Source organism: Gymnoscopelus braueri, assembly GCF_963280865.1.
Source record: "Gymnoscopelus braueri genome assembly, chromosome: 24".
In the NCBI taxonomy this organism is placed as follows: domain Eukaryota; kingdom Metazoa; phylum Chordata; class Actinopteri; order Myctophiformes; family Myctophidae; genus Gymnoscopelus; species Gymnoscopelus braueri.
The window spans coordinates 15,320,308-15,347,380 of NC_137626.1; the positions used below are offsets into that span (position 1 = coordinate 15,320,308).

Genomic DNA, 27,073 nt, shown 5'->3' on the forward strand with positions numbered 1-27,073 from the left:
TTTTTTTTTTTAAGTTAGAATTTGGATATGAGAGGTTTCTTGCCCGACAGCAACGGAAGTGTAAACCTAATGTCATTTCCAGCCTTGCATTGCTCCGTCTGTGTCAAACACACATACTGTACTGTACTGACACTGGTAAACGGACAAACTGCAAACAATTCTTTATTAAAAAAATAGACAGTAAAACACCCAGGCATAAACGGGGCGAGGGGGGATCTGTCAGTTTCACTAGCTGAAAGAATTGACTTAACTGAGATAAGAGGACTCTTCTTTTTTTTTAGCACAGGGCTAATGACATGCTTCAAATCCTGCGTATGAGAGCCTGACAAACGCTTATCTGACAAAATAATGTTTCAAGTGAAGTCAAGCGCTCCCCGCTGCTACATTAACCCATTAAGACCGGGAACGCATCTGTGTGTCATTTTTTTCTTTTTTTCTTTGGCTATTCAAAAATAGCAGATGTACAAGCTCATAGCTATGAGCTTGTACATCTGCATTTTTAACTCAAATCTTTGCCTCTGGGGGGTCCCTGGAACTAAATATTTTGAGATGGGGGTCCCCAGCCAAACACATATCATTTTGGGGGTCCTTGACATGAAAAGGTTTGAGAACCACTGATATAGCAACATAAGATTTTTCAAAAAAAGACATTTGCAGAATATCTATTCAAAGATTTGCCAAAATGCTGTCATTTTTCAAAAATAGCAGATCTACAAACTCTCGGTGCCACGCTATGACATATCTGGATCTGCTATTTTTGAATAGCCAAATAAATCTATACGATGACACAGATGCCTTCCCGGTCTTAACGGGTTAAGTATTCAACACGCTCTCTGAATAGATCATTGTCGTCCTCGGTTCGGGGAGGAAATTAGAGGTTACGTGGAGTCGAGCCGCCGCGGCGAGAGAAGAACTGCATCTGCACGTCGTCGTCCCAAATGCCAAGGTTTGAATAGAGAGGCACTTTGAAAGGTTGAGGGGAAAAAAATGGAAAAAAAGATGAGATGTTAATAGAAGTGAGTGAAGTTGGGAGACCGTGCGTTTGTTGTCGTGTTCTCCATGGCTTTGTGTGTGTGTGATGCTGACAAAAATGGCAAGTAAAATGTTATGGCAGGGTGAGTGTGCGTGTGCGTGTGCGTGAGCGTGTGTGTGTGTGTGTGTGTGTGTGTGTTCACAGTTGTATTACTATTCTTGTGAGGGCCAAATGTCCAAACAAGTATAGTACATTTTTTAGATTTTTCTTTTTTTGCCTTTCCTTTTTCTCCCTACTGACTCACCTGACAGTGAGGAACCCCCACCGGGAGGACGTAGGGCGTTGGTCCTACGCGTGCGTGCACACTCACGTGTTTGTGTTTTGTGACAAACACGTGGTAAGCAGCCACAGTACTTTTAACCCCAGATGAACATAGTCATTATAGGGAGACATTGGACGGTTTACGGACGGACGCTCCGATATGCTGTCTAAACACTACCTGTCCTGTCAGCGCCCTCTAGCAGCCCAAAGCAGCATCGCATTCATCATGAATTGTAGAACAATATATCCCAGACATTTTTCAGTGGCAATATATATTTCAATTCATGAGTTCAATCAAGACATCATACAATACAGACAGAAAAGAAAAGTGAAACAAATAAATCATATATTTTATATATATGTATATGTATATATATATATATGTATATATATATATATATATATATATATATATATATATATATATATATATATATATATATATATTACACATATATGTTACACATGTTAATATGCATGTTATGTTTCAAATTATACAAAAACAGCTGGCTCCCTAAAATAAATGTATATTTGAATCCCTGGGAACTGTATTATTTTGTTCCACCTTACTGGACAGTTCAGGTACCACACAAAATATATTTCCCCACATTATACTGTATATCAGCCAGGTTTTGTAAATTTGGAAACATATGAAACAATTATTTATTTCAGTACGCTGGTACAGACGAACATACATAGACAGTAGACACGGACTAGTCTCGCATAGCCAGGCGATCAGACGTCTCCAGAAATCTAAATGCAATGCATAGTGGCTATAGCACTACAAAACCAGAGCAAACAGACCTCCGCCTATTGCTTTGAAAACCAAATCCCGATGCCATGCCTCAATTCTTTGCACTAGTTATGCCATTGGTTCTCAAAGTGTTTCTTTTTTCTCTTTTTGTTAATTGATGCCCTACTTCGTCATACTATACAGTGTCACACAAAAGTAGCAAAAATAGCCGATCTAAGCCCACAATGCACCGCTCGTAGATCTGCTTCGCGCCACGTTTCGAGCTTGCGGATCTGCTGCATTTGACACTGTAGTATGATCAAGTGGGCCAGGGCATTAATTTACAAAATAAAGAAATTGTTGCCCGACAGCAACGATATGCTGTCGGGCAAAACTCAATTTTTCCGCTTTTGCATTTTTTCCCATAAAAAAATATTGAACCAATGAAAAGTATTAAAAAGCGCTTCTGACAAAACCAGCTAACTCCATTGGATCCTCAAACTTTCTGCTAAACCAGCCAAGTCCACCAAAGGGGGGTGGAGTTAGCTGGTCTTGCTGACTCCAGGCTCCACCCCCTTTTGACCTCCAACCTCATTGAGAGCTTGGAGGTCCATTTAGCAGTTCTTATCAATGATGAACAAAACCTCCTAACTCCACTTTTCGTTTTGTTTTTGTCATTTCCTGAAAAATTAACATTTTGTTGTTAGCTGGTTTCTGCCGGACAGCAGAGATATGTATATTCTGAATTTTAGAACTGAATTCCGATTTCACCAGACCTACAGTATAGAGATAGGCGGAGATCATCAGAATGGCCTGGCTATGCGCGAGACGAGTCCCGGAGGACAGAGAGGCAGACAGACAGGCAGACAGACAGGCAGCAGGGTGTATAGGAGGGGTTGTTAGCTAACAGGACGACGGACCTGATCCGTAAATCTCCTCCTCTTTTGCTCGGGCGACTTGACATACGCTGCCTGGGTGTAGGCATAGCTTTTATAGCGCGCCTGAGACGAGGGGGAGGGGCTCCGCACCCGACCCTGAGCCACACTCACTGTGATCTGAGAGACAGACAGAGAGGAGAGAGAGACAGACAGTGAGAGACAGACAGAGAGGAGAGAGAGACAGACAGTGAGAGACAGACAGAGAGGAGAGAGAGACAGACAGAGACAGAGACAGCGAGAGAGAGAGAGAGAGAGAGGGGGGGGAGAGGGGGGAGAGAGAAAGGGAGAGAGAGAGAGAGAGAGAGAGAGAGAGAGAGAGAGAGAGACAGACAGACAGACAGACAGAAAGAGAGAGGTTGAGATAGAGATATAGAGACAGAGACAGAGGGGGAAGAGGGAGGAAGAGAGAGAGAGAGAGAGAGAGAGAGAGAGAGAGAGAGAGAGAGAGAGAGAGAGAGAGAGAGAGAGAGAGAGAGAAACAGAAGATACAGGGGGGGGGGTGAGAGACAGAGGGGGAAGAGACAGAGAGATAGAGACAGAGAGGGAGGGAGGGAGAGAGGGACAGGTGGAGAGTAAGACAGCCGGATAGAGAGAGACAGAGAACGTCAGAAAGGGAGGAAGAGAGACAGGGAGGGAGAAACAAATGGAGGGGGTGAGAGATTGGAGTGAGAGATTGGAGTGAGAAACAGCATGAGATGATGATACAGGACGGATGAGGAGAAAAGAGGAGACAAAGTCAAAGAACAAGCGAGCGGAGGTGGTGTTTTGAAGAGAGGGCAGAGAAAGAGAGGAAAGGAGCGAGGGAAGAGAGAACGGTCATCGGAGGTGAGTGAGAGGCAGAGAGAGAGAGAGAGAAGGTATGAGAGAGAGAGAGAGAGAGAGAGAGAGAGAGAGAGAGAGAGAGAGAGAGAGAGAGAGAGAGAGAAAAGAAGGGAGCAGAAGAGAGAGAACAAACAAAATGTGAACATTCATACATACATACATAATGGCAAGATGAAGATGAAGATGAAAAGAGAGAGAGAGAGAGAGAGAGAGAGAGAGAGAGAGAGAGAGAGAGAGAGAGAGAGAGAGAGAGAGAGAGAGAGAGAGAGAGAGAGAGAGAGAGAGAGAGAGAGAGAGAGAATGCACATCCCAGGGGGGACCGGGCGGGGGAAGACATTCCAGGGGATACATATCAGGCCTGGACCCCCACATGTGGTTCAGTCCCCCCGCCCATTGTCCTCAAAGTTAGTTTGCTGTTGCCCACATCAGACGTCCAAGCCCTATGTGAAGCTCCAAAGACACAGGAGAGACACAGCCTCTAACGGTTAGAGGCAATGTGGCCCCCCTGACATGAACTGAATTTGACAGCCCTGCTCTAACCACATCCAACACTACTGACTACCTTGCTTTGGATGACCCAACACCACTGTAATGCATTTTATATGTGTTGTGGTGGAGAGAGAAAGGAGTGATAACAAACTAGCAGCACTAAAGGTCCTGGTAGAAAAACAGCAGTAGTAGAGGTCCTGGTAGGATAGAAAACCAGCAGTACTAGTAGGTCCTGGTAGGATAGAGAACCAGCAGTAGTAGAGGTCCTGGTAGGATAGAGAACCAGCAGTACTAGAGGTCCTGGTAGGATAGAAAACCAGCAGTACTAGTAGGTCCTGGTAGGATAGAGAACCAGCAGTAATAGAGGTCCTGGTAGGATAGAAAACCAGCAGTACTAGAGGTCCTGGTAGGATAGAAAACCAACAGTACTAGTAGGGCCTGGTAGGATAGAAAACCAGCAGTACTAGAGGTCCTGGTAGGATAGAAAACCAACAGTACTAGAGGTCCTGGTAGGATAGAAAACCAACAGTACTAGTAGGTCCTGGTAGGATAGAAAACCAGCAGTACTAGAGGTCCTGGTAGGATAGAAAACAAGCAGTACTAGTAAGTTGTGGTACTAACAAGCCGCTCAGCATTGTAAGTAAGCCTTACTGAACCCTGTGGCCCATCGAGCAGGAGCCTCCCTCCTGTTTCTGTAGCGTGTGATGTACAAATACATCCCCCAGCCATGATGCAAAAGTTCACCTCCTGGACATGACGCTAGTATATCACAGGGACTTGCCCCCCAATCCAACCCTTGATGCTGAGTGCCAAGCAGGGAGGCATTGGGTCCCATTTCTATAGTCTTTGGTACATCCCAGCCGGGGGAATCGAACCTCCGACCTCCCGGTGACAGGGCGGGCCCTCTAACCACAAGACCACTGAGCCGGCGCTAAGCACCCCCTGCAGAGGACCAGAGTTGGTGGAACCACAGTGCTAAATGATTTAGATGTGTCACAAAAAGCAAGGACAACAGTGATGTGTACTGGTGTATGGCTAGGAGATAATTACATGAGATGGTGAATCCACAGCCTGTGTCCACCACCCCCAGCAAAACAAATACTGTAGCGCCGCCATTCATCTCAATTAACTTACAACAAAGTCAGGGGGCGCTGACCATATGTTCCTTGTGAGGCGCGAGGACCCCATGTGAGTTTGAATGTGACTAACGTCATGTCTGGCACGTCTCCCTCTGTCTGCCCTCACTGTCCTGCTTTCTCTGCACTCTCCTATCTCAAAATAAACCATCGAATCAAATGCCAAATTAAATAAATAAAACCAGGGCTAAGCAGCCATGAAAATGACTCATCAGGCCAAAATAAATATTTGCAATTGGTAATTTATTTGGCTTACCATTTGTCTTTGTGCTATTCTGCTGTTATTGGGAGAGGGTAACATCATTATGTTGTATTCTGAATGCAATGACAATAAAAAAAAACATCTATCTGATCGTATGTTATTATATCTAGACTTTTAAACTTGTTTATTACAGCTTGGTTGAATGCTTGATTCTGATTGGTCAATCGCTGAATTCAGTGGTGTGTAATTTCTGGATAATGACCGATGAGATCAATAACAGACCGCTGTCTAATCAAAGATTCAGATCACCTGCTCATATCGACCTGCGCTGCTTGATTTTATGCTGCATGTAAACAAACACACCATGTCATTTACAACTAAAACGTTGCTCTCAAGAATGTTTTTGAAAACATTTGAAGCGAGAAATAGACGACTCAGTAACCAAACATGTGTTCCATTTGATCCACTACACTTCCTTGTTTTCCGAGCCGACCAGGTCCGCTCAGCGCACCACTAATGGAATACTTCCATTGCCGTAAGCAAGGAAATACTTTTATGTTTTTATTAAGTAGCCGTGTAATAAGCGGGATAATGTACGGGGAGGTGGTCATTATTGAAAATTAGAGCCCTTCAGGGTGAATGCACAATGCATAATCACCCTTTGGGGCTTTCATTTTCAATTGGGGGGTTTGGGTGCTGTTCCGGTGGCTGTTACCCATCATGAAGCACTATCCTCTGCTGCCATGTTTACTGTGCTGTGACAGACCCGGTCAAAACCTACAATAGGTCGGGAGCTCTCCCTCTCCCTCTGTCTCTGTCTCTCTCCCTCTCCCTCTCCCTCTCTCTCTCTCTCTCTAAACAAAACAAACAAAGTATCTCACCAGGCTCCTGCTCTATCTCCCTCTACTTCCTCTTTTGAATAGATCCCTCCATCTCTCTCTCCTTCCTTTCCTCCATCTCTGGCCACTTTCTTCCTCTCTGCCCCCCCCCCCACACACACACACTCTTTTCAAGCTGCTCTCAAAACAGACAAAAAAACAACAAAACTAAAGTATATAACAATGTAAGTCTCAAACTTTTTCCCGCGTATTGATTTCGACAAAAAAAAATAAACCATTATCGTCCTCCGTATACGCCGGAGAGCCGAGTGGAAAACGAGGTTAGCCACGCGACGGACGGCACGCTTTCACATCTCGTTAGGAATTTAAGCGGCCAGCTCGCTCAAGGCTCACGAGCTCATGGATTTGAATCCTTGGTTTGCTATTCTTTCAATGTACTGTATAGCACCCCGGCCCCTCTGTTTGGTACTGTTCTCATTTGGTGTTTTTTTGGGCCTGTCAACCCCCTCCCTCCCTTCCTCCCTCCAGACACTCACATACACACACAAAAAAAAGACAAAGGGATATAAACATGAGCTTCTCTCAATGCCTCTGGGCTGCAGATGGAAGTGTAAATTATAACTGCTAATACCCCAAGTCAGCACTATGGCACCACAGGCGGAAACACAGTCTGAGAGAGAGAGAGAGAGAGAGGGGGGATATTTTGACCTGAACAGCTCTTTTCGGCCGACGTGTAATAAATTATTGAGCACAAAAAATGCTGCGTGCAGGGGCAGGCCTGTGGGCTCGCTGTTAGAGGTCTGATCAACAGACAACAGCTCCAAACTCCCTCACCTAACAGCCTGCCAGAGCCATTTCTCATTGTCACTTATTATCTGATCAGTAAAGCTTTATTGGTACAAAAACAAAAACTACCTTGCAGACTGTATAACAGACTTCAGAGGGAGAACCAATTGCATAGAGAGGCTCCCTCATCCTTATGTACTCCTGTTTGAGGTAAACAGCCCCCCAACCAGCCAGGGTTAGCCCACTCCTGCATGAGGAGTACGGACAAATACGCGTCGTGGCGCCTCCTGCCCTCAGGCAGACGCTATAGAGCCTCACCATTTACCAAAATGTATAATGATAAGGATCTTCCTGTATCCAAAGTCTATTGGGAGCTACCCCCAGAGTCAAATTCAATGGAAAAAAAAACAGCAGAGGGCGCTGTTTTTTTGATGGCGGGTTCCCAGATTGGTAGAACGGTTCTCAAGATACGTGGATTACAGACGTACGTACGTACATACATACATACTGTACATACGTAAGCGTATGTACAGAGATCCGGTGCATTTATTGTAAGATGTAGTTAAACCGTGCTCGGTTTGTGTGTCTGTCTGTGTGCAGTATTGTGTGCACTGCCTGTGTGCAGCCGCGCCCCCATGTGACTCACGCTCTCATTGGCTGCTGACAGATCACAGAGTGCACTACAGTGTGGCTGAAATCCGCCTGCCCCTGGGTGACTAATTACACTCTGAGAGAAAAATAGCAGGTACAGTAAAAAATAACACATCTAAAAGCATCTACACGAGTTCATCTATTGGGATATCTAAGAATTCCATGTCATTTGTGCATATTTCAGGCCGGATGGCAAGTTGAAAACGCCTTAGTTTGAGGACAGTTTTAGATTTCTTCTTGCTAGCTAGCACTTCTCTACAATTGCTCATTCCTTTCTATTCTTCTTATTGTTATTTTCGAGCTGCGTTCGCTTCCCGCGTTCGCGCGTCTTACTTGTAAGATGTAGTTTAGCATATTGAGTGTTGCTTAGCAAATTGACATGGGTATCTGTGTATTGTGTCTGTATGGTTTTTTTTTCTTCTTTTTTTAACCACTGCACAAACAAAGTTCTGAAAAGGAAAATAAAAGTAATTTGAAAGTTGGATGTGGGAGGCTGACGTGCGCAGAGCCTTCAAGCAGGTTGAACATCTGCACGGCTGCAGGCCCTCGTTGCTATCCCGGGCCGTGTCCTCGGAGCATGTGCTGGTATTTTCAACCTCTTGTCTCTCAACCCAGGCTGTTGTTCCTCCCCGCGGGCTTCAAGATGTCCACACCATTGTTGCCTGTCCCCCCCCAAAAAAAACACTTCAAGGTAGCATGTCTGAACGACAAGACGCGGTGAGAGTGGTGCAGCGCCACGTCAGATCCACTGACCCTCAACACAGGAGTCCCTCAGGGCTGCGGCTGAGGCCCCTCTCTCTCTCCTCTGTGTGGTCTGATCCGCCATCGACGACGAATCAAGAAGGTTTTATTTATAGTACACGGCACGCAATGAAATGTTGTTGGGACTTGTTTCGGAAATAATTGTGCAGTAACCAAGTGGCAATACTATATTAACACTTTCCCTGCCACCAACGAGATTTCTCGTCAGATTCTGCTAGATTCTGCCACTGACGAGTTTGACAAGATTTTGAGTTTTCAGTGGGCCTGGGTTCCGCAGCCTGTGAATGATCCCAGGATCACGAAGAAGAGTACAGCCAGACATCACGTGATCACAACACAATGAAGCTGGTTTTGTGCGGTGTTATAGGATTTATAAAAGTAAAATTATCTCTACCTCCTGTTGTTTTTGGCGAAAACAAGCCACATTCAACTGGCCATAACTATGGAATGGATTACCGCAAACGGACAATTCCCCCCCCCCCCCCCCCCCCCCCCCGATTATACGAGACCCCCGTGCGCGTAATGAGTGAAAGGTACATTAGCTTATCAATATGCAACAGTTCCAGAAGTGTGCAGGTGATGTGCATATCAAGTGTGCAAAGGAGTCAGCACATAGAATGAGAGTCACTGTCAATGCCGTTTTTTTTTTGTCCATGTCCTTATTTAGTGCTCTGACAGCTGGTGGAGAAAAAAAAGCTTTTATTCGAAGACGGCCTTCAGAGACGAGGTCAGATAAGTGGTGTCATCAGGAGAACAACCTCGATAAGAACCGAGGATCTGCTCCACTACACAGGAAGCAGAGAGAGCACACACACACACACACACACACACACACACACACACAGACATGGACGGGGGTCGCAGGGGAGAAGGTCAGCGACTTTAAGTCACAACCCCGAGGACATCATCAGGTGGAACACACACACACACGCACGCACGCACGCACGCACGCACGCACGCACGCACGCACCCACCCCGCCACGTGGTGAAAAAAGAGGCTCAACATCTGTACCGCCTCGGGCGGCTGAGTAAATTCAGTGTGAAACCCCAGCATATCTCAGGAGGACTTTCTAACAGCAGCACGATAGAGCCATCCTGATGAGCTGCTTCACTGTGCCTGCTATGTCAGGACCACAGTGGAAACAAGGCCCTCAGGGCTTTTTTTTGTGTTATCGTGTTAGCATTATCCCATTAAGACCTGAGGCCGATTCTAAAAATGTCTTCTAAATCCCTAACAGTTTTCCGAAAAACGTATGTTGCTATATTGGTGGTTGTTACGAAGATGACGACAGCGATACGGCACTACGTCCCTGACGTAGTCTTACGACCGCATGACATCATATCCTACTTATAAATGCTACGACGCCGTCAGATGGCAAGCGTCGGCAGTCATAAGTAGTAATAGCAATAATAGTAATAATACCTATATAAATATCAGGCCCTTTCACCATATCAAGGTGTGTGATTAAGGACCCATATCCGGGCCTCCCGTCGAGCTCTCGTGGCGGTCAACAGAACGTAACCAGCCTATAAGAAATACAGTCCTTTAGAAGTAGCAACAGAAACCTCTGTTACATTTGGTCCTCCGATCCTCCTCATAGCAAGAGAGGAGCCTTTCGCCTAGCCCCCGAGATCGATTGCGAGTGCACCTGACTCATTTTTAGCCAGGATAGCATACCTGGATAGCCGAACCTCAACCTTAGGACGGATTTAGACTCAATTTGCCTTTCGCACCGTCCATTTTAGGAAGACTAGATGCACGCGACGACGTACACTCCCACGACGCCGCGCCCAGCGTCCATGAGCCTTGTGGAATACACGGCGATGAGCCGGGCAAAGGACCTCACCTACGGTCCCTTGACGAGGCAGGGCGAGATTTTCTGGACACGGATGGCTGCCACGGCAGCGCAGATAGCTGCCAACGCCGAAAGGTCGGACAGACTCAGAGCCCTGACGAGGCTATTGCCGGAGAGGCAGCAGCCCGATGCGGACGCAGAGCAGGTCCCCGTACAACGGACCCAGCTGCCGGCTGCACCAGGAGCGATCACGCATGCCCTCAGCGCTTGCAGCAATCAAGGACGACACCCGGGTGAAGGATGTCCCCCCCCCACGCCGCGCCTCCCAACTGGACATCAAGCTGCAGAGTCAGAGAGTAGACCCATCGGACCTGCAGCCAGGGGTGGAACGGGGACGATCACCCCTTTGGACCCGTGATTCCACCTCTGCGGATGCCGGGAAGACCGAGCCCGATCAGGGCCCCCGCTGCCGATGCACGCTCTCGTCGACTACCTACAAGCGGTCTGCAGCCACCAGTCGCCTGCCCGGCCGATGATACCGAGGAGAGTACCCGACCTGCACTACGCACAGCTACACCAGCCAGCGCGGAGCCGAGCCCGGACCCCACCGCTCAAATCGTTTTCATGTCAAGGAGCCCCAAAATTATATGTATTTGGCCGCGGACGCCCAACTCAACATATTTTTGTACCAGGGACCCCAGAAGCAGAAGATTTGAGCTGTTAATAATAATAATAATAATAATAATACATATGATTTATATAGCGCTTTTCTAGGTACTCAAAAGTCGCTTTACAGAGCAGATAAAAAACAACTTACTAGACAACGAACTAGTTAAAAGGTTAAAACTATAAAAGAAAGGGAGGGGCGGGGTTGGGGTTTTATGTAGGGAATGTGAGTCTGAAAAAGTGGGTTTTGAGTGTTGTTTTAAACATGGTGAGGGTGGGGGCAGCTCTGATGTGAGCTGGGAGTGAGTTCCACAGTGAGGGGGGGCAGCTGCCGAGAAGGCTCTGTCACCCCAGGTTCACGTATTTGTCCAGAGGGTGTCCAGGAGGTTGGCATCACCCGACCTGTGGGAGCGGGAGGGGGCGTGGCGTTTGATGAGTCCAGAGATGTAGCGGGGGGCCTGGTTGTTGAGGGCTTTGTGGGTAGTGATTAGTATTAACCCATTGAGACCTGAAGCCGATTCTACATGTCTCCTAAATCTCAACAGTTTTCTGAAAAAACGTTTCTATATCAGTGGTTCTCAATCTTTTTCATGTCAACGACCCCCAAAATTATATGTATTTGGCCGCGGACCCCCATCAAAATATTTTGTTCCAGGGACCCCCAGAAGTAAAGATTTGAGTTACAAATGTTCACTTTAAAAATATATATATTCAAAGATTTGCACACATTTTCACGATTTTTCAAAAATAGCAGATCTACAAGCTCGTAGCGCGGCACTCGGTGCCGCGCTATGAGCTTGTATATCTGCTATTTTTGAATAGCTCAAAGTGTAAAATAATGCTTTTTAGCTCAAATCTAAAAATGACACAGTTCCAGGTCTTAATGGGTTAAGAAATATATGTATTCAAAGATTTGCACAAATGTTCAAGATTCTTCAAAAATAGCAGATCTACAACCTCATACCTCGGCATAGAAAATGATTGACCAACAGGTCTAACCAATCCGAACGAGAGTTGCACCCTGATTGGTTAGTCGCAAGTGGGCACGTATTGCTGGACCAATGACAGAGCTTCTCACAGAGAACATAGTAGTTTTGGAGGCAGACTGCGGCCCCTAGAAGTGTCACAGAGACTAGATTTCTTTAGGGAGCATTGTTAGCCGTCTGAATATAATAAAATAACATTTAGAAATCAAAATAAGCAATCGCCAAACAATCTGCTTATGTCAACAGAAAACTATCCACAGGGTCGCATCTCACACAGACACTGTGGACAGTTTTCTGTCATTAGGAAAGTCAGATAATTCTTTTTTTTTTTATCGCAGTAAAAATACTCTGGTTTTTAGCTGCGGTGGACTCACAGGTGGAGTTATGAAATTGTTCTACAGTAGGCTACCACTCGTCCTAGGACATAATAACATCATATTAACTTTAACTGCCAGAGTAATAGTGTAATAGTGTTACGCTACTGCCAGCAAAAAAATAGCACTTTTATCAACCTTTGAAAAATCAAGGAATATTTTCTGTGAATGCTACTGTATCTGCACGGTGATCCCCTCATTACACACACAGGGGTCTCATAGAATGGGGGGAAAAGAAAATATCCGATACCGGTAATCCGTTCCATAGTTGTGGCAAGTTGAGAATAGCATGTTTTGGCAAAAATACATAGTAAAACACAGGAAAAATGTGAATTTTGTCTCCGTTTATTTTTTAACATTGAAGTGAATGGAGCAGCAAATCTTTGCATCGCGTTATCTCCTGGTTCCTTTGTGATAAACGGAGATTTTTTTTTAATAATAATAATATATATATATATATATATATCTTTTTTTTTCTTTTTCAAAACTCGTCCAAACTCGTCGTTGGCAGGCTGGGCCATAGCAAAAACGGACGAGTTAACTCGTCCATGGCAGGCTGGTAAGAAAAACCTGGTCCGGAGTGAGTACTTCTTCCACCAACTGCATCTGCCCTCAACCTGCAGAGCCCTACAGAGGGTGATGCGGATGGCCCAGCAGCACATCGTCGGGGAGGTAAGCTTCACCTGCCTCCAGGGCATATAGTATATGCCAAGCGGTGCGTCCAGCCAGGGCTAAACGGAGGATCAAAGACACTCACCACCCCGGCCACAATCTGTTCACGCTGCTACTGTCAAGGCCAGGGGGATATTGCAGCATCATACTATTGTCGCTGTCAGGCGGAAAACCTCCTATCTCCGCATCTGTGAATTAACGCCCTACAGTACTTGATCGTACCTACAGCGTCACAAAAAAAGCATCAAAATAAGCAGATCTACGAGCTCGAAACACTGAGGCCTGTCGCCATGTCAGTCGTATTATAACATAGCTTTTCGGGATGGAAACCTTGAATGTCCAAAACCGTTCCAGGTTCAGTAAATGGAAATACGTTTTTTTTTCTTTTTTTTTTTTTTTCTTCAGAAATAGTGAAAATAGCAGATCTGCAAGCCATGCGACGCATTGTGAGCTTGCAGATCGTCTATTTTCACTTCTTGAGCTTGACACTCTTGTAGGATGAAGTAGGGCAATAAATGACAAAAAAAAAAAAAAACTTTAAAAACGTTGATACTTGGAGATAAGAGTTTTCTGCCCAACAGCGACGATAAGCTCCATTACTTTACTTGTTCTATTTTTTTATATTGTTCTTCTTTTTATTATGCATGTAACTGCAATTCGTGGGAGAAGCTTGGACACGGAAAAAAAAAAGTATTCCACCCACTCTTTCACACCTGTAAATTGTGATGTGACAAATACAAATTGCCGTGTACAGGGCTGTGAAAGGCTCCCGATCAACAAGACAAGCTCCTGAAGACCGATTTATCCTTAGCCATGCACCAGCCGTCTCTCTCCCACCCGGAAACGGACGATCTACAAGCTCAACAATGCATTCCGGCGTGACCTGCACGACGGCAATGACAAGGTTCCCGGTGCGTATTGTCACTTCCCATCCGATCAGTAACACTTATTAGCAGGACTACCTGACAATGCCGTCGCTGCCGAGTGGTCCGTGAACATGGCAGGCGGCTTGCCGTGCCGCTATGGGTAACTCGTCAGGACACTGGCCTGTCATCAGCCAATCGAATGCATGAATGGATCCAGTGGATCATCCAGCCGAGTCTGCTTAATTCATTGAGTCCGTGTTTTACCGCTATGGTGCAACGTGCCATTAACTCTTACCCTGCCAGAGTTTTTTCAAAAAGTCTGTAGCCTCTGCCAGGGTTTTGACCGATTTTGGTACCTTTTCGCATAGCCACAGAATATTTTTCTCCAGTATGATTGATCCCCAGAAAATTTCTAATCACAGATGAGATTCAGGTGTGGTTTCACAAATGTCAACGAGGTCAATTTGACCTTGTTGTCATGTGTTGTTTGATGTTTGAAAATAGCTCAAAACCAGTAGTTTCAAACCAAAAAACATTGTGAATTGTTTGTCCGTTTCAATTTTAACATTGAAGTGGATGGAGCAGCAAATCTTTGGGAATTGTTATCTCCTTATTCGTTTGGAATATCGAAAAGGTGTCAATCTTAAATAATTAGAGAATCTTTTTAGAATTTTTTTTTTTTTGAAAAAAGTTTTTTTTTTTTTTTTTTCAAAGACGTTTTTAAACGTCTTTGGCAGGCAATAGCTGAAGGCCCAAAGACGTTTATAAACGTCTTTGGCAGTTATAGAGTTAACGTGTTAAAATAATAATAATACATCAGATATCATTATCTGAAGATTTGCAGCTCCATCCACTCCTTGTTTAACTTATAACTGAAAAAGGCTGTATCTCGCTTCCTAAGCACTTTTTTTTTACTTAAAAAAATAAATAAATCTAAATCGTACTGGCCAGAAATAGCCAGAAATAATTCTGGCACTCAGTGAGTTAAGCAACTTTCTTTCCTGTAAAGTCGCTTGTAAATATTGGATTTAAATTTTTTTTGTGGGGGGGGGGGCTTGTTTCTGAAGTGTACTTTGCTTATTTGGGTTTGCTTTAGTTTATCGACTTTAACCCTTACGGCAGGGGTCTTCAACCTTTTCAGGCCAGGGACCCCCAAACTGATGGGGAGATGGAGCAGGGACCCCCTACCTCGTATAGTAGGGGGGGCTACCACATATATTGTATATTTATGTATACAATTGTGTTTTATATTGCCTGCTCCTATACGCACCTGGCCCAGTAGGTGTGCAAAATAAAGATTCTCTACAAAATATGTATAAACATACCATGTTATTGTGCATTGTGCCTCCATTTATCTGTTTGCTATGGATTCATGTTTTGTTTAAAGACAATTTGACATTTATGAAAAAAAAAAAAAAAAAATTTCAAACAAAAATATTGTTTAATCAAACAACAATTTCGCGGACCCCCTGCAGTACCTCTGTGGACCCCCTAGGGGTCGCGGACCCCCTGTTGAAGACCTCTGCCTTACGGTATATTTTATAAAAGTGAAAAATCTGGAATGTTTTTCAAACATTTTACAACACAAATCTTGTATGGCGGGGAGGTCCCTGGCACTCAATATTTTCTGATGGGGGTCCGCGACCAAATACATGTTAATTTGGGGGTCCTTGACATGAAAATGTTCGAACCACTAAAACAACATTAGACAATAAAGCTCGACTGACTCAAGTTGCTTTTTTTTTGGCCGCGTCATCATCATAGACATGGATGGTTGCTTGTTACTCTCGCGAAACCTGGCAACACCGAACGGATCTTGAAGCGCAGGCTTACAGTACCTCCGGCGGTGACGGCGTGAAAGCCTGTTTCTAATGGGCACCACCTGCGTCGTGCCCCCCCCTCCCCCTCCCTCCCTCTCTCCCACCACCGCTCTCCTCCAGGCTGTCGTGTTACGGCAGGGGGGGGAATCGGCTTGACGGGGGAAATCACCCGCCCGTCCCTCTAGAGAGAGACGTACGTCAGGCTCCGCAACCCCCTCCCCCCCCCATCCCCCCATGTCCACGCGGCCGTTGTTTAATGTCACATCGATTAGCACATCTCTCGTGAAAAGCTGTTTGAATACGACCCCCTGGGGGGGGTTCTCTATCTATGGTGTGTCTATGGCAGTTCTGTATAGCTGTGCGCTGCAATCACCAGACAGCGGTAAATATGGCCTGCTTTGCTTCCTGGGCAATTTGGCTGTCATCCAACTCACTTTCATTTTGTAGCTGTACTTCCGTTTAGTGGTTTGGGCGGAGTGTGTGTGTGTGTGTGTGTGTGTGTGTGTGTGTGTGTGTGTGTGTGTGTGTGTGTGTGTGTGTGTGTGTGTGTGTGTGTGTGTTTGTGTTTATGTACTATACGTGTCTGTGTGTGTGTCAACTCTAATTATTTAAACATTCCCCCCTCGTATCGAGGAACTGCAGTGATACAACGTGCGGTGAAACCCTGGAGGCATACGGGGACGATGCCAGAGGCACCCTTGGCCCTGGGCAGAAACACGCCTTGCCTTCTTTAGCAGTGTGAAGCTAAAGAAAATGGGTTCTGGTTTAAAAGGAAGGCAATTGAGCGTGTGTTTTCAGTGCTGACGTACATACTGTACACATCTCTGCCATTTAATAATGTGTTATTACCACCATACAGTAACTGCTTCCGAAACACCAGACTGCTAAATCCTGTGTCAGTATGCGTGCCCTCTCTCTCTCTCTCCACTGCGATTAACACCTCTAACCACATGAACTCTACAGTAGCATCCTCTGTTCTGGGCATGTCATATTAGATGAACATTCGGTGAAAATAGGACGCGTTGTAAGCTTGTGGTATATTGTCGGCTTTGGTGCAGAGAGGAACAAAAGGAGGGGGGGCCTATAGTGTAGGCCAGTGGGTCTAAAGGTGGGGTCCGCGGACCGCCAGGGGTCCTTGAGGGGATCCCAGGGTGTCCCCAGCAAAACGCGTTAATACAGCATCACAGTCATTTTAACCACTTAATCCATTTATATGTTGGCAATTCAAAAATAGCAAATCTACAAGCTCACACATCGCCGTCCGTGTGTGAATGAGAGTGAGCGTGAATGGGTGGATGTAATTATTGCACATAGTAAAGCGCTTTGGATAAAGCCACTATATAGATCAGGGGTGCCCATTACGTCGATCGCGATCGACCAGTAGACCGCAGAGGCTGCGCAGGTAGACCACCTGCAATGCCCCTGAAAAAAAAAGCTCTAGGTGGCGCTGTGGCAGAAAACGGTGGCGCGGCGCTAAATGGGGGGGGGGGGCGCCAGGAAAAATATTGAAACAGTCCTAATGCCTTAATGTTGTTATTTAGCCCCCATAGGTAAATGTTTAAGTATTTTCATTAATGGGATAATAATTATTTGTTGGTTGGTAAATAAAATGAATGAATTACATTTTTTTAAATAATAAATCGGTAAAATCAGGCAAAAATAACAATTAAATAACCTAATCCTGACCCTAACCCTAAAACCGAAATAAAGTAACCAAAAACCACCCAAAAACCAGAAAAAAACAAAACAAAATCCACCCAAAACCGCGCAAATTTCGCCCACCATGCCTACCACCATGCCTACCACTCATGCACGCGCGAGTGGTAGATCACCTTGAGCTGGCAATTTCAATAGTAGAACTCAAGTTTAAAAAGTGTGGGCACCCCTGATATAGATACTTCCCTGATCTTTCCCTGAAAGTTCCCTGAAAAGTCACAGTCCCCCCCTCCCCTATTCGTGCCTGATAGCGTTTGTTTGAAATGACACCATTTCACTCTTGGCACCATTTCACACCTGGCAAAATGTCACACTTTCTCCATGGGAAGGTTTGGATTTCCCGCCGATTTGCCCACGGCTTGCCGAGGGCACGAGGCCCTTTGAAATTCTCAAATGTCGCATCTGTGCGCACACACGCACGTGTGACAGGCTGTATGACTGAGGTAGGCTTTGTGCTGAAACGAGTCCGTTGTTCCGCTCGCTGCTGCCCGTGTGCTGTGCTACGTAAATGTGTCTGGAGCACATTTCTGTGAGCGCCGCGGCTAATCCCTCTGACTCTGGTAATCCCTCAGTGCACAAGCATCTTCTTAACCAATTCAGACCGGAATGCATCTGTGTGTAATTTGTTTTGGCTTTGGCTATTATTTTTTTTAATCATAAAAATGTGTGCAAATCTTTGAATATATACATTTCTTGAGCAAACATGTGTTACTCAAATCTTTGCTTCTGGTCCCTGGAACGAAATATTTTGAGATGGGGGTCTGCGGCCAAATATAATATAATTTTGGGGGGTCCTTGACATGAAAAGGTTTGAGCACCTCTGAATATAGAAACATAAGTATTTTCGGAAAACTGTTAGGAGTTAGAAGACATTTTGTAGAACCGGCCTCAGGCCTTAATGGGTTAAAGGAGTCATATTACCCTTTTAAGTTAGGTGATATAAACCATAACATGGTGACACCGGCCTTCTTCCCAAATCACTTACTATGTCATACATACTTCTCTTCACTTTTCCTGAAAGGCCAACCCCCCCCCCCCCCCCCCCCCCCTCTTTGTCGTGTCTGATTTGCCTAGTGTGAAAAGAGGCCAATACGCACCTGGCACCATTTCACACTTGGCAAATCCCCCCCCCCCCCCTTTGTCTGTGACTATGCTTGGATTTCACTGATGTTTCACTGAAGTGACAGGCTCTCTGAAACATTGGAATGTCACATCTGTATGTCCCCCAGAGGCGTACCCACTGTAGAGGCAGGACAGGCGGTCGCCTGACCAACTAAGATCTCGCCTCCCCTAGAAAACCCAAAGAACCCGAAAATGTCATAGCGTGCTTAATGTCCTCAAAGTCACGCATCCAACAAGGTTTGAACTGAGCAGATTGGACCTTCCGTTCCAGAGATAATGGCCAAAACCTGGGCCAAAAAAACATCTCGCCTGCCCTAAATGTAATTCCTGGGGACGCCACTGATGTCCCCAATCTGGGGGCACCACCTCCTTTTTTTGCGTAGAGACAGGAACTCAGTTTGGCCCCTCCCCTTTCTTAGTCGACTTCCTCCCGGGTGCTTCTTGTGTTTATGCCTACTAACAACAACAACAACAACAACACTACAGTACATGTTTAGGGGCAGTGGTGCTGACAGTGGTGCTGACAGATTCTGCTGTTATAGCAGAATCTTTCTTGAGAGATTAATATGTCCGCCAACCAGCTTCCAATCAGCGAACACGGGCGATAGGCTCTATGCAAGGCTGCCATATTGGAAAGAAATTGGGCCTCTTCCTTACTTCCTTCACAGGTGTTACAAATGATACTAATGAAGGCTCTGTTCCATTCTGGTCAAACAGAGTCAGGGTGCCGATATCGTGCATGTTGGCTCACTGGAAACACTCTGCTACACCAGTGGGTCTCAAAGTGTGGTCCAGGGACCCTCAAGGTTCCTTGAGGGGGATTCCAAATGGAACCTTAGGGGTGTGTAACTCTGAGAGTGCACAAATGGAACCAAATGGACCCTTACGGGTCCATTTGGTTCCATGTGTACACTCTCAGAGTTATGGGGGTCCTTGAAATCAAAAGGTTTTAGAACCACTGTGCTACACTACATGGAACGGAGCCTTAATTAGTATCATTGGTAACACCTGTTAAGGAAGTAAGGAAGAGGCCCAATTTATTTCCAATATGGCTGCTGTGCATAGAGCCTATTGTGTTCTTTTGGGAGCTCTCCGGGCGTTTACAACAGCTTTAAAAAAACACACAGACACGGCTAAGCACATACATGCACAACAAAAAGGCTAAAAGAAAAAGGGGAAAAAAAAGAGAGAACAGAACAGACAGAACAACATGGCATTTGTTTGCATCATCACAACGGTGAAGTTGTAATGACGACCGTTACGAAATGATCCCATCATCACTGTATAGCAAGCCACGCAACGGTAACCATAGCAACGGTGCCATCTCCCCCCATGGTGAGGGACAGAGGGACACACACACACACACACACACACAAAAAGTCTCGTTGAGGAGGAGGAGGACTTGGAGTCGGCCGCGGAAAACCCTGAGATGGCGCGTTGCTATGGTAACCACATGTCATGCTAGCCTGGTGGTGATGCCCCACGGCTGCCATGGAAACAATGACATTGTCGCTTAGTGGAGCGTGTGTGTGTGTGTGTGTGTGTGTGTGTGTGTGTGTGTGTGTGTGTGTGTGTGTGTGTGTGTGTGTGTGTGTGTGTGTGTGTGTGTGTGTGTGTGTGTGTGTGTGCAACGCATTCTCACTCTTATCCCAAGAAATCACTACAGGCCGTTTGGGGAGTGAGAGTATGTTGGTGTGTGTGTGTGTGTGTGTGTGTGTGTGTGTGTGTGTGTGTGTGTGTGTGTGTGTGTGTGTGTGTGTGTGTGTGTGTGTGTGCATGTGTGTGTGTTGGTGTGTGTGTGTGTGTGATCTACAAGCTCACAACGCGACACGTTGTAAGCTTGTAGATCTGCTATTTTCAAACATTTTAGTAGTTTTCCTTTTGGTAAATTTAAGTATATTTTGACACCATCATACCAATACTTTTGTACTTTTACTCGAGCAACATGTTGAACACGGGCCTTTTACTTGTAACCACGCATTTTTTATATGTGTGTGTGTGTGTGTGTGCGTGTGTGTGCGTGTGTGCGCGCCCACGTGTCTCTCTCTCTCTCTAACCTGCTGTGAGTAGCGCTGCTGCGTCTGGACCTGGTAGTGCTCCTCGGTGGTACTGGTGACCCGGGCGCTGCTGCTGACGGCGCTGATGGGCGTGGCCCGCCGCGGCATGGTGGGCGTGCCGCGCGGCAAGAGCTCCACCTCCTGGATGGCCTCCATGGAGACGCTCTGCGGGAGCACCTGGAACAGGGACGTCACGTACATGATCACGCTCTTCTTGTCCGGGTGAGCCACCGCCACGTCTATATATATGAGAGAGAGAGAGAGAGAGAGAGAGAGAGAGAAGAGGGGAGAGTTAGGCATGACTAGTGGTGGAAAAGTTTTTAGCTGTTATTTAACCCATTAACCCTTTAAGACCTGAGGCGATTCTTAAAAATGTTTTCTAAATCCTAACAGATTTTTGAAAAAATATTTTTTCACGATTTTTCAAAAATAGCAGATCTACAAGCTCATAGCGCGGCACTCGGTGCCGCGCTATGAGCTTGTATATCTGCTATTTTTGAATAGCCTAAAGAAATCTAAAAGTGACACAGATGCGTTCCAGGTATTAATGGGTTAAGACCTGAAGCCGATTCTACATGTCTCCTAAATCTCAACAGTATTCTGAAAAATGAATGTTTCTATATCAGTGGTGCTCAATCTTTTTCATGTCAAGGACCCCCCAAAATTATATGTATTTGGCCGCGGACCCCCATCAAAATATGTTGTTCCAGGGACCCCCCAGATGCAAAGATTTGAGTTAAAAATGTTCGCTCTAAAAATATAAGTATTCAAAGATGTGCACACATTTTCACAATTTTTCAAAAATAGCAGATCTACAAGCTCGTAGCGCGGCACTCGGTGCCGCGCTACGAGCTTGTATATCTGCTATTTTTGAATAGCCCAAAGTGTAAAATAATGCTTTTTAGCTCAAATCTAAAAATGACACAGTTCCAGGTCTTAATGGGTTAATAAGATTCAGAGTTCAGGAAGACGCACGCAGGACCCATGTTTTTAGGCATCGATCCATTCTTTATTTGTAGTCATCATCATGTTACAGAGCAGCAGCATGCCTGCTGCCCAGGTCCCTCCCAACACCAAAGTTCCCCTCATCTTTATACAGCCAGGAGCAGTACACGAAAGGTAACACATAGTCATTCCTTACATGGGCATGGGCCTATTGTATAGTTGACTCCCACAATGTTTATTAGGATTCCCCCCATCGGCACTTTAGGGGGATGTACAGCTTATGATATCTTGTAAATAGATTGGTGTAAGACAACTTGTTGGCAAGGAACTGACACAGATTAAAGGTTCTATGAGAATCAGCTGTTGTTCACCTGTTTGAGAGGTTTGTATGCTTAAGACCACGGCATGTCTTTGTCACACCAAGTCAGAATTGTAAGTACATTCACTTAATCAATACCACAATGATTGTTATATGAATTTTTACCACCATATTGCCACTGATGTAGTGTATTCAGGGGTTCTGCGCTGTCCGTGGTGCTGAAGTCTATACAATACACTGTATTGTACTGACTTCAGCACCACGGAGAGCTCATAGCCCTTGGTTCTGCTGATTGGGGGAAGGGACGTGTCCACTCATGTGCTCCATCATTGGCAAACAGTTTATACCGGGAGAAGGTCTGATCAGTGGTGGAAAAAGTACTCACATGTTTACCTTAAGTAAAAGTATCAATACTGCAATACTGTTGTTAAGTAAAAGTCCAGAATTCAAATTGTACTTGTACTACTAAAAGTATAAACATATTGGCATCAAAATGTTCTTAAAGTACCAAAAGTAAGAGTACTCATTATGCAGAATGTCCCATTTTAAGTTTTCAGATGTACACACATCTTTTGAAAATAGCAGATCCACAAGCGTGTAGATCGGCTATTTTCAAATGGCCGAAGGGCTGAACTGGTTAATGTCACAACAATGTCATTCATTAGGAAAGCGCCAACGTGGACTATGCACAAACAAAGCTGTAGCTTGTTTCCATTGTGGTCCACCTTGAGACATAATACAGTAACACACAGACACACTGCACAAACCACCATGAAACAAATATTTGATCCTTATATATAAAGCAATACATATAGGACAAGAAGGTGCCCTGAGAGAAGAATCCAAAGCAGAGGGGACTATCCGGGTAGGGATCTAACTAAAACCAGTTAGTGTTAACACTTGGGGTGCCAGAGGTTTATTAAAATATTATATGTTGAGTGCCAGGATTTTTAACCATTTTTGAACCTTTTTCAAGTAGTCACAAAATATTTTCAGTGATCACCGTCCTCACGATGATCCCCTCATTACACACATACAGGTCTCGTACAATCGGGGGGAAAAAAATAAAAACATTCGGTAATCCGTTCCATAGTTGCAGCCAGTTGAAAATAGTTAAATTAACATTGTAAAAGAAAAAAGTACACAGGAGCCGAGATACAGGTTTTTGAAGTCATAAGTTAACCAGGAAGTGGATTGGAGTCTAAATCTTCGAACAATGATATCTCCTGGTGCTGTGAAGGAAAAAAAATTGAATTTTTTTTTTATTATTATTATTAATTTTTTTTGAAAAACCGTATTATATACGGTTTTGGCACCCGACGTCAGTTTTTGAAAAACCGTATATATACGGTTTTGGCACCCAATGTGTTAAGATGGAGCCATGATTTGAGGTCATTCTTTAAATCTTGCAAGAGAATTTAAGGATTTTAGGGCTGGAGGGAGGGCATTCCACAGAGTATAGTGGCTGCGTGATAAAAACAAATTTTTCCCCTTTTGCGTCCCGGAATTGCGGGGAACCAGATCATTATAAACTTCCCCTGGTTGAGTACCTGTGAGCATCCCTCACTCTGGGCAGGAAATCAAGCAAGTATTTGGGAACCGAAGAATCTATAGGATCTTGAAGACCAGACACGGTGAGAGATGAGATACTCTCTCCTCCACTCCATTTAAATGTTTAACTTTTTAACCCATTAAGACCTGGGACGCATCTGTGTCATTTTTAGATTTGAGCTAAATTAGCATTATTTTACACTTTGGCTATTCAAAAATAGCAGATCTACAAGCTCATAGCGCGGCACCGAGTGCCGCGCTACGAGCTTGTAGATCTGCTATTTTTGAAAAATCGTGAAAATGTGTGCAAATCTTTGATATATATTGTTTTAAAGCCATTTGTAACTCAAATCTTTGCTTCTGGGGGTCCCTGGAACAACATATTTTGAGATGGAGGTCGGTGGCCAAATACATATGATTTTGGGGGTCCTTGACATGAAAAAGTTTGAGCACCACTGATATAGAAACATACGTTTTTTTCAGAAAAAACGTTGGGATTTAGAAGACATTTTGCAGAATCGGAACCGGCAGGCCTCAATGGGTTAAATGTGCAGAGCACTCTGTGTACACTTTATACTGTATGTTGGTTTGTTTACTGTTGAGTGAGAAAACACATTAAGCTAATCATCAGGGGACCCCCCCAAAATACTTTGGGGATTCCCCTAGAGGTTCCCGACACCCAGCTTGGGAACCACTAGTTTCTAGCACAGCTGCTGCGCTATTACAGCCAGAGTGATGACTTCACTGAACAAAGTGCACCAAATAACTTTGAACAATAATTCATCCCTCCCAAGCTATGAGGCTGATGGAACGTGCGGGAGCGAGCGGGCGCAGCGGTCAAACGGTCGACCAGAACCTTTTATTGTTATTCATTCCATGACAGATCTCTCCACACATTCAAAGAAAAGACCCCACAAGACCTCTGTATTCACTCCATTTTGGGGGGGAAATCGGATGAGGCTGAAAGGATCGATTGAAGTTTCTATTAACGCATTAAAATCCGGGAACACATCTACAAATGTCTTCTAAATCCTAACGTTTTCCGAAAACCGTATGTTGCTATAATATCAGTGGTTCTCCAGCTTTTTTTCATGTCAAGGACCAGCAAAATTATATGTGGACGCGGACCCCCATCTCAAAACATGTTGTTCCAGGGACCCCCCCAGAAGCAAATATTTGAGTTACAAATGTTCGCCTTAAAAAAATACATATTCAAAGATTTCAACAAACTTTCAAAAATAGCAGATCTACAAGCTCATAGCGCGGCACTCGGTGCCGCGCTATGAGCTTGTAGATCTGCTATTTTTGAATAGCCAAAGTATAAAATAATGGCTATAGCTAAAATCTAAAAGGACACAGATGCGTTCCCGGATTGAATGGGTTAACACGATGTGTGTGTGCACACTGTTTTTGTTTTGTTGCTCTTTTTCTTTTTTTTTTAAAAGATATATGTTTTGGGGCTTTTTATGCCTTTATTAGACAGGACACTAGGCTGACAGGAAATGGGGAGAGAGAGATGGGGGATGACACAGCAAAGGTCGTCGGGATAGGGAGTCGAACCCATGACACGCTGTCAAGCTGGTTTACCAGCGTATGTGGTATGCGCCTGGACCGTTTAGGCCAGCGGGCGCCCCCTGTTTTGTTGCTTTTGACCCCTTTTCCCCGCCTAATTTAGTTGTCATACCAATTAATTCCTCCCCAACACACATTTCAGTGTGTTGTCACTACTACTGTCGTTTCCTACTGACCCGCCTGCCAGTGAGGATCCACCACCGGGAGGACGTAGAGCCTCCTTCGTGCAGTGACAAATATCGCCCTCCCCTGCCTCCCCTCCCTCGAACGCGAGGGAACACCAATTGTGTTCGTATTAGGCCTGACCTCGACTAGGTCGACTAGTCGACTGGTTAGTCGCGGAGGTCCGAGTCGACTGCGTGTCTCTTAGTCGAATCTTTCTTTTTTTTTTTTTTTTTAAGGGCCATGTTTTAAAAAAAAATTTGGCCAAGTCTACACCTGCAACCACACGTAACTTCCACTTTATTCTTCTTATTCCTCGTCTTTGTATTGGTATTGTTTGTGTTGGAGCGCCTCAGTGCGGCTGCAGAGTTCATGTGCAACCTCTTCCAGAGAGAGATAGAGACACTAGAAACTCTGCTGGAGACACAAAACAAACTGTGTAGACTTGGCCCTTTGAAATAAAATGTATTTTGGCTCTAAAAAATATATTATATTAGTCGACTAATTAGATTCGACTAAACAAATCCTTAGTCGGGGACAGGCCTAGTTCGTATATACTGTAGACGCTCGACAAAGCCGGACGCACCGCGGGAGGATTCAAACACCCCCCCCCCCCCCCCCCCCCCAGACTCCCGCAGTGGAGGACTGCCACCCGAGTCCCCTAAGAGTGATTCTATGCACATTACAGACCACAGCTTTGGTGATTTAATAAAAAATAAGCCTTTTTTTGAATACTCTACTAAGTAACTAAGTACATGTACTACTAAGTACTGTACTTAAGTACAATTATAAGGTAGTTTTACTTTACTGGAGTATTTCCAATGTGCAGTACACGATTGTAAAGAATCGCCAAAGCTAAGTGGTTAAAATGAGTGTGACGCTATGTTAACTAATATCGCTGAGGACTGCCTGGTACACCCCCCCCCCACCCCAAAGACCACTGATGGTCCCCGGACCACTGGTTGAGAACCACTGCTCTAGCTCAAAACCCGCTGGGAGAAAAAAAAACAGAGAGGGGAAAAAAAAGCATCGGTAGTTGCTGTTAGATGCTGCATAGATTCTGTTGACAGCGAGGTGACAGCGGAGGCTGGCGGTCACTCAGTGCAGCTCAGACCAAACTAATAGAGACAGATTGTTATCCAGGGTTCCCAGACAGAGCAGATAACCGGACGCCACGCAGAGAGATCGGCTTGGTGAAAGAAATACTGTAGTATAGGGCCCACAAAGAGCCAGAATGACATGAGAGAAGGACAGAGGAAGAAAGGAAGAAAGAAAGAAAGAAAGAAAGAAAGAAAGAAGAGAGGGGGATAGCGCAAGGGTTCCCAAACTTTTCAGGCGACCCCCCAAAATAATCATACAGTATTTGAACTGGAGAGACCCCCCAAAATAATCATATTTGAACTGGGGACCCCCCAAAATAATCATATTTGAACTGGAGACCCCCCAAAATAATCATATTTGAACTGGAGACCCCCCAAAATAATCATATTTAAACTAGGGACCCCCCACCCTTAAAAGCACTTGGAATTGTAGGCATTATATTTAGTTTGACTCGGTTCCACAGATAAATATTGTGAAAATAGCTGATCTACAAGCTCACAACGCCTCGCACTGCGAGGCGTTGTGAGCTTGTAGATTTGGCCAATTTGGTATTAAAAAGGTCTTAAAAGTCATTAAATCGTAACTTTATAAATGTGCAGATGCCTTTTACACACTTATACTAAATGTTGGTTTGTTTACTGTTGAGTGAGAAAACGATTTTGCACATTAAGCTAAATCATCTGGGGACCCCCCAAA

The 27,073-nt window shown here is 44.9% G+C and overlaps 1 protein-coding gene across 1 annotated transcript in view; it reads right to left on the reverse strand.

Moving 5' to 3' along the window:
• Positions 1-27,073, reverse strand: part of dmd (dystrophin) — a 500,806-nt gene that overhangs the window by 297,199 nt on the left and 176,534 nt on the right. The window contains exons 9-10 of the mRNA XM_080421894.1: positions 20,728-20,966; positions 2,948-3,082 (exon numbers count right to left, since the gene is read on the reverse strand). Coding sequence (XP_080278020.1) covers positions 2,948-3,082; positions 20,728-20,966 — 374 coding nt within the window. The remainder of the gene's footprint in view (positions 1-2,947; positions 3,083-20,727; positions 20,967-27,073) is intronic.